At 28.8% G+C, this 9072-nt stretch overlaps 1 protein-coding gene across 1 annotated transcript in view; it reads right to left on the bottom strand.

The window, feature by feature from the left end:
• Window positions 1-399: 399 nt before the first annotated feature.
• The window catches only part of LOC139500903 (centrosomal protein 15-like), a 14216-nt gene continuing 5543 nt past the window's right edge, over window positions 400-9072 (bottom strand). The window contains exons 3-4 of the mRNA XM_071289809.1: window positions 7546-7620; window positions 400-6726 (exon numbers count right to left, since the gene is read on the bottom strand). Of these exons, the coding sequence (XP_071145910.1) occupies window positions 6583-6726; window positions 7546-7620 (219 nt within the window). The 3' untranslated portion in view covers window positions 400-6582. The remainder of the gene's footprint in view (window positions 6727-7545; window positions 7621-9072) is intronic.

The following is a 9072-nucleotide window of genomic DNA, read 5'->3' as shown; positions in this document are numbered from 1 at the left end:
TGAGTAGATTGTGCATGGGTGATACAGGTATATTCAATTTGGCAGTTTATTTTCAATTTGTACAACTTATCTGTAAAAAGAAGTATTTCATTACTCAAAATAAACTCTTTAAAGGTAACAGGTTTATCATTTGGGACACACATTTTCTCTACAAGAGACTTGTTAGTGATACTTAAAGCCAAAATCAAGTACAAAGTACCACAGCTTTGAGGACCAATAATCCTGAAATATTTCACCATATACGCATAAGTTATGAGTAGAACTAATTGCTAAATGCAGCATATTTGTAACTAAAATATTCTACTTAAAGATCTAACCGAGACATTGGAATCCATGGACAGTGTTAGAAAGCAATATTTATCAAAACAGACAGATTGAATGGAATCTAAGTAACTCAAAATATTTCAATTATTTTATTCTTATATAAAAGTTTACAACTATAATACTAAACACACAACTTTCTATTTAAATATTCTATGAAATTAATATAACTAAAATGCAAAAAGTCTATTTAGATAAATGCTAATTAACTAGATGTATTCTGAAATCCTGAAACATTAAAAAGTATAAAAACAAAAATACTGAACTCTGAGATATTCAAAACAGAAAGTCTGTATGTAGTCAAAGATAGTGTGATATGTAGCAGATACTTTAAATTCATTAATTCAGAAAATGTGTTTTCTTATATGGAAAAATATTATGACATTGAATTTCTTAGAAAAAAAGCTCCACATGCAATAACCATATGAACTATACAAATAACTTCTATCAAGAGTTTGCAAATTTCATTATTTCGAGAATTTTCAAATTGAAATACATCAAAAATAAATTTTAGACAAAATAGTATTTAAACTATCACAAAGTGACGATCTATCAACACTTTTGTGGTATAGATGAGTAGCTTAGACATTCAGTACCCTATCATTATAGAACACTACTAGCAAAATGCTAAATATTTTATTGAATTATTGTAATGTTCATGTTCTTCATGTCAAGTTTTTTTTTTACATTGATGACAACACTGCCTTAATTTCTGAATTAATATGGACTGTAGTAAACAGTTCAAAATGACACTGAGACATACAAATCATAATATCCAAGAGAATGAAATAAATGATAAAAATGTACAAGTATTGAAATAAAATGTTGAAAGTAAAGAGGGCAAAACAAAACTATATCATGAATGAAAATTACCTGATTATTTTTTGTTGATTGCACATTTGTTAATCATAACCTAAAACTGTTAAAAAATTAATGTAATTGATATGAAAAAAAAAACATCATGCTTAGCATCATGTTATATCTTAACTAACAACATACTGCTCAATATTTCAGTACCTTAATATTGTTTTTCAGTAAAAAAAAAACCTACTAAACTGCATCTTGCTTTGATTTTAATAAACTCATTATAGATACCAGGATTAAATTTTTAATTTACGCCAGATGCGCGTTTCCTCTACAAAAGACTCATCAGTGACACCCTTATCCAAAAAAGTTAAAAACACCAAATAAAGTACGAAGTTAAAGAGCATTGAGGACCAAAGTTCCTAAAAGTTTTGCCAAATACAGCTAAGGTTATCTAATCCTGAGGTAGAAAAGCCTTAGTATTTCAAAAATTCAAAAGTTTTGCAAACAGTTGACTTATAAATATGACCACATCAATGATCATTCTTGTCAGCATGCACAGAATGCTGACTACTGGGCTGCTGATACCCTCAGGGAATTAAAACTCCATCAACAGTGTCATCAATATACAGAGTGAATTTGGTGATTAAAGATAGAGATTGGTAAAGAAATTTGTTTAACTATCATCCTTTAAATGGTTATTTTTAGACTTGTGATAGTTTATCAAGCTGTAAATGTAATAATTGGAATTGTGTAGGGTTAAATACGTGTTGACTATAAGGAAAATTCACAACTTTAATATGATAGATACAATATTTACCTTTTTCAAGATTTTTGATAGCTCTCGTAATTAATTTTTTATTTCAATGAAATTGTCTTTGAAATTCAGGATTGGGAGGGGTGGTGTGCGAGGGGTCCTGATCCTAAAATCCCAGGCTTCCTGAGGTCCCCAATTTAAAAAGAAAATCCTGACATCCTGAAATTCGAAAAAAGAAATCTCAGATTTTGGAAACACCTTATCCTGATGTCCTGAAAAGGTCCTGCCCCCTCTCCTGATTGGTTCATGGATTTTCCCTTAAAGGAGATAATTTAAAATAGTTTCAAAGAAATATCATTTCAATGTTATATGTATTGCTTATTTATTCATATAGCTATAAATATAATAAAAATATGATTGTACAAAGGTAAACAATGAAAGACAGAAAAGTAGAAAAAAGAAACAATGTTTTATTAAAATTTGTTTCTAAATATATATACAAGTAAGATAGTATGGATAATTCAATAAAAAAAAAAGTTCTGTATAGAAAAACTAACATTTGTTCTTGTATTGCCTTTACAGCTTTTAATTGTATAGACTACAATAAAAGAACAATACGGCATCCAATTAAAAGCAGAAAAGAAGTTTCCATGAGAAGACCATTTTTAAGATTAACTAATGATTAAAATATATACTGTAAATTCAGAAATTATTGCGATGTTTTTATTATTGCGAAAATTGCAACAGGGTTATCATAGCAATATTTAAAACTTGCATTTTGAAAATTTTTATATGAATCAAACAGGATTCTTCTGAATATCGCAAACATTAAAATCGCATATTAGTCTTAAATGACAAAATCGTTAAAATAAATGCACGCAATAATTTCTGAATTTACAGTCTTTGAACACGATCCAGTTTATTTTTCTATGTTTTTTACAAAGGAGTATGTTCGGTAAGGTCCTAAAATGGCCCCCTTTTTTAGCTTAAATTTCAAATTCGGATTTATTAACAAATATCACAATAAATTATAGCTAATACAGTGACTAGATAGGAAATAAGCCATTTTGTTGAAAATTTTACGTTTCTGCGTTTCATTATGACGTCACAAATTGTACTCATATTGATTTTCACGAAAAATTCAGTGAAAATGGGTGAATTTCCATAGATTACTGGACAGGAAACATAGAGCACATACGTCGACAACAAAGATCTTTTAAAATAATGTTTGTGAAGACATTTTAAATGTCTTATTTGAATATTAAGTTTGTCGACGCCTGCGCTCTATGTTTCCTGGTCCTAAATTTGGTTGAAATCCAGCTGATTTTGTCAAATTTCACCAAAATCCCTTATCTTGACCGTTTTGGGATGAAAAAATCCACGTGTTAAAATTAAACTTTGACAAAAACGGTTCTGTTTTACTTTCTCACATGTCTTTAAGGCATCTTAAAACATTTATTGTCTTGTAACTATGCACTTTATAATTGGGGCCAAATATGGCCCTTACCAAACTTACTCCTTTGATTTCAAAGCTACATGTCTAGGAATAAGTTTGATCTATAAGCAATCATACTGTACAATATCATAATTCATAAGTAATTTTTCTATTCTCTATAAGGTGTCAGACCACCAATTCAAAATCGCTATTTTATCCCAACAAAATATTGCAATATTCACAGCTTTCAAAATATTTGACCTTAAGTTTAACTTCATAGCTATATAAACCATGTATATCCTGAATTATACATGTGCCACCTTTCTACATACAAATTTTGAACCAATGTTTAAATTATTGTCAGAAAGAAAAATTGTTCGAAAGACAAACTACTGAAAATAACTCCTCGTTTTCTAGAAATCTTATACTAGTATACTACGGAGCACATTAATACTAAATTTTTAATGTAAAGTAAAGTACACTTCTTTTTAGCCCACAATTGTCTAAATAATACTCTTTCACTAACAATTTTATTTCTGCAAATTTGTTGGTTATTGAAAGTGAACAATGACATAGAAGGCACTATTTTTTGTCAGGAAAAGGCTACTTTTACATGTACGTTCTAAATTGGAGTGGGTGAATTGGTGGTCTGACACCTAAAACCACATAATATGCACAAGAAATTCTAAACTATAATTGAAAAATTATCAAAATCTAAAAATAAACACATTACTGAGCAAAGATCAAAGAAATACTGATAAAAAAACAGCCATACTTATGGATTACCTGATTAACATAAAATTTAAAATTTTTATAATATTAAAAACAATCATAAATGGTCAATTGTAAAGTAACATACATGTATTTACTTTAACATAGCATGTTGAAGATTGTAGATCTGAGATAATGATTTTCTATTTTAATCTTAAAACATAAGCATAAAAAAACTTTAAAACGTTGTTTAAAAAACTTATCAAAATGACACTCATCTCCTTTCAAGGTCCTTGATTTGCTAATGGAAACCCCAAAAATAATTTAGAACAAATATTAAATTGGTTTAAAATAATTCTAGTTAAATGCAAAATATAAGTATTACATAAATTGCAAACATAAATGCATTATACAATAAAATGCAATATAATATGATAATCTTGCTGGCAACTACAGGTAGTATAATGAAACAAGAATGTGTCCCAAGTACACAGATCTCTGTACTATCATTTTCTATGTTCAGTGGACAGTGAAAATGGGATAAAACCTTTAATTTGGCATTAAAATTAGAAATATCATATCATAGGGAACATGTTTACTAAGTTTCAAGTTGATTGGACTTCAACTTCATCATAAACTACCTCGCCCAAAAATTTAACCTCAAGTGGGATGGAGGGACAGACGAATGGATGGAGGAATGGACGGATGGACGCACAGACCAGAAAACATAATGCCCATAAATGGGGAATAAAAATATGTTTTGAACGCCAATGATATTCTTCACCTAACATAAATGTATTGTTCAACTAGAAAAAGTAAATATTTTCCTTATTACTGTATGACATCAACAATATTGCAATTCTTGTAGTGAATTTTATTGTCTTGTAATATCAAGATCACAAATAGATAAACTAATTGTTTTTTTCTTAACATCTAGGGGCTCTTTTCACAAAATGATCTTATAAATAAAATTGATCGTTAGCAGTGCAGAAATGTTTATGACTTAAAAGGTGTTTTTTTTCATAAGATATTTAGTGAAAAAAAGACACAACTTTAATCAATTGTACCAAAAATTTAAAGTATACGCAATTTACAAATAGAACAAATATCACTATAGAAACTTATATGAGGTATAAAATAAGGTATAACATACAATGATACATGTATAAATTAATTGAAGACAAATTGCTTGGGCAGTATACAACTCTGAGTATATAAAATACATACATGTAAAAAATAATACAAATAAACATATAATTTACAATTTGCACTCTAAATGAGTATTTATATTTAGTATAACTATAAATTGCTGATATGTTCTGTTTCAAGTCTATAAATTATCTATATGACTCTTATGATGTGGAATATAATGAATCTTTTTCCAATTTTCAGAAAAATCAATATACATGTACTAGTGAATCAAAAATGGTTTCCTTATTTTACAACATTTGTACAAGTGCAATTCCTTTCAGACAGAGGCTTCCATTGTGTTTCCAATATTCTTGAAATGTGTATATTTGATCACCAAAAAGTAACATAAAAAATAAGAACTTAACCCTCTTTCACAGGTATTAAATATAGTTTCCATATTAGAGTACTCGTTCAAATTTGGGTTCAATAAAATAAAATTTGTTTGGTATTAAAGATTCATACATCTTAAATAAATGATAGAAATTTCACTAAATGTATTATTCTTATTAATAAAAAGATGATATATAGCAATACTATTAGTTTTAAATTAATCTTTCAAAAAATCTTAGAATTATACCATTATTTTATTAAAATTCGAGAGTTATCTCCCTTACAACATTTCTACATTTTGAAATATTACAGGTGGTACCAAGGACACAGTTATCGTCTATTTCTTTATGTCTTATGAACGAAATATTAAGTAAGGGGATAATAATTTTGGGTGCTGATAATTTATGTTAAGAAGTGATTTGGTTTAGTTAAAAAAGGTCAAAAATTAGTAATTCTGAAGCTGTCAAACTGAACTTTAGACCCCCCTTACATAGAATTGTCAATCTTTTGAGTTATAGTTGGTAGACTTTATTTATTATTTTGATATTATTTGTCCATAGTAGTAGTGCAGTACACTGTAAAAATCTTTATAAATTTGAATTTATTGTCTAAAAGAAATGCACTACGAAATAACTGTATTTTAGGCCAAGTGTGTGAAAATGTGCTCCTTGCATACTCTAAGACAAATGTAAAAATCTTATACAGTAGATTAGTAAAAACTAAATAAATGCCAAATGTTATTGCGTAAATATTAAATGCAATAAAAAAAATCTGACTGTATCAAAATCTTTTTCAAATTTCAATTTCTTTTTAAGTTAAGTTTTAAATTTCTTCATTTTTCTTGTCTTACACTCAACCACTGAACACTTTGTATGGAATATACACACCTATAAGGCATTTCACGTTAGCGTATTACATCTACATTTACATATTATAAACTACATGTATATATTAACTGTATACCACAACATCTATTACATGTATTTAAATATACATTACAATATGTATTATATAAGCTACATATATACTATGTCTACTTTGATCTCTTCCAAACCCTCTTAGGCTTGGAAGGTTTCTGTTTTCCTGTTGTTTTCTTTGACGATGACAAGCTGGTTTTCTTTTGAAGACTTTGTTCCCACAGTGGTTTCAGACTCTTCACCATTGACCAATAATTGTTCTACAATGAATAGGCAAAGCTGCTATATTATTTGTAAATTGAATTAGGAGTCTAACATTTTATTCACACAACATCTTTTAACTGAAACTAATTGTAAAATACACTAAAATGTTCATGAATCACATGTATTTTAACTTGTGAGATTTTTTGTGAAATAAGTCGCTCTTCACACTCCTTACCCAATTGACCAATATTTGTCCTAAAATGAAAAGTTTATCAAGTTTTAGTAAAATACTATCCTTTTTTGAAAACAGATGACCTACGTTATGCCAAATAAATGTATAGTGTAGCTTCAAAAACATGCACACCAATAGAACATTAAAATATATATCTACAGTAACAGTTTGAACTTTTTCCAATATCCAAATATATATTGAAATATACTTGTTAATATAATGGAATTTTATGTGACTGTCTTACAAGTGAAAGGTTTAGTTACCTATAAAACCAGGTTTAATCCAACATTTTCTACATAAGAAAATGCCAGTACCAAGTCAGATATATATTGTTATCCATTCATTTGATGTGTTTGAGCTTTTGATTTTGTCAATTGCTTACAAATTACAGACAAATGTAACACAAAAACTTAATAACTTAATACCCTATAAGGAAAAGGGAGGGGGTATTAAAAAGTCTGCTGAAATATTAAGGGCACCAAAATGACCTGAAAACATCACTATAATGGAAAAAACTTGTGAACATTTTTAAAAATACTTAAAAATCATAACATGCCATGCATAATCTGTTCTTTATAATGTCATTTGAATTTGTAAAGTTATTTGCATACATAAAACAAGTGTTATACGCTCTGAATTTTACCTGTAATGTCGTTAGTCTAGGGCTAGGTGGATTACAAGCTTCCTGATAAAGTCGATCTTCTGTGCTTTCCAAATCCTGTAACAAATGTCTGATTATTGTTCCCGGATATATTAGAAATATGGACATTTTGTGTGAAAGGTTAAAACAAATAAAGTCATTTGAACTACGTATACTTCAATTAAGAATATGATACAAGGTATAATGATACATGTGTAGGTGTTTTTATGTACATATGCCTTTCCAGCAAAAGATGAATTTTTGAAAATATAAATAAGTAATGCCACCTACAGTTCAATTTTCGCGAAAGCCATCCCAAACTCCAAACACCGAGTTTTTTGCTGGTGTGACACCAGGAAACTCCGACATCACTCCCTAAATTGTCGGAGAAATTTGGGAGTATTCCCTCCGACTTCCGCGTAAATCCGTTACCTTTTGTTTATTGTATTAGCGACATCTCTCCCAGTCTGGAGTGACGCGGTGTCACACCAGGTAATTAATTGCCCTAATCCTTCTGATCTATGCCGGCACTCGACAGTCAAGGTATGCGAGATTTCTAATGTAATTAAACAATTGTATTTCCTGTCTATTGATTATCAGGTTATATCTGATTGCTTGAAACAAATGAAAGATTAAAATAAAAGTCAAAACGTTGTTGTTAATTCTTTCAATTACACTGTACATTTAAATCAAGTTAAAAAAAAAAACTATATTTGATTTTGACTTCCGTTTTTTATCAGGAAATAAATATTTAATTTACTAAAAGAGATATAATTGTGTAACAATAAACGGAGACTAACGTTGAATAAATTAGGACAGTTTAAAGAAAAATTACACGTCTCAAAGTTTTTTATACAAGTAAAAAAGAAAATATTATTCACTATCTGTTATGCTAATAAGTTTCCATTTCCATTTTACGATTACAAAATAAAAGTTTTAAAAAGCATAAGATTGTTGTTAATGCTTTCAATTGCAGTAAAGTTTTATAAAAAAAAAATCTATACTTGATTATGATCTCTTGTTCTTTTTATCGGTAATTTATATAACTTGCGAAAATAGACGGAAATTAACGCTGAAGTTATAAAATGTGAGAAAAAAAGAAAATTACGTGCCTTTAAACTTGTATATGCAAGAAAAAAAGAAAATACTATTCACAATTCGCTATGCTTAATAAGTCTACGGCATTTTCTCTTCACAATTTGTTAGCATTACTTTAGGATAAATAATACATTTCGGCTACAACAGGAATACTTCTATAGCTGCATCAAATCGTCGTTGCATAATATTCATTTACGCACAATGAATGTAAACTCTTGTGTTGTATTTAGAACAGTAATCTTTAAATATTTCTAAACCAATAAATTGCCGTGGGAAGACAATACGCAACTCAGTGATCAACAGTGCGTGGTTGAACTTGACTTCGCTCACAATATTGAATGCTAAAAATAGTGACATCAATTGTGTCCACGAGATTTTTATTTGGCGGGAAATAGTATCATGTAACAGTTAACTCAGGTGACCTTTCTGGGT

The sequence above is a fragment of the Mytilus edulis genome, chromosome 13 (assembly GCF_963676685.1).
Source record: "Mytilus edulis chromosome 13, xbMytEdul2.2, whole genome shotgun sequence".
Lineage (NCBI taxonomy): Eukaryota > Metazoa > Mollusca > Bivalvia > Mytilida > Mytilidae > Mytilus > Mytilus edulis.
This window is presented reverse-complemented; position numbering and strand designations above follow the sequence as displayed.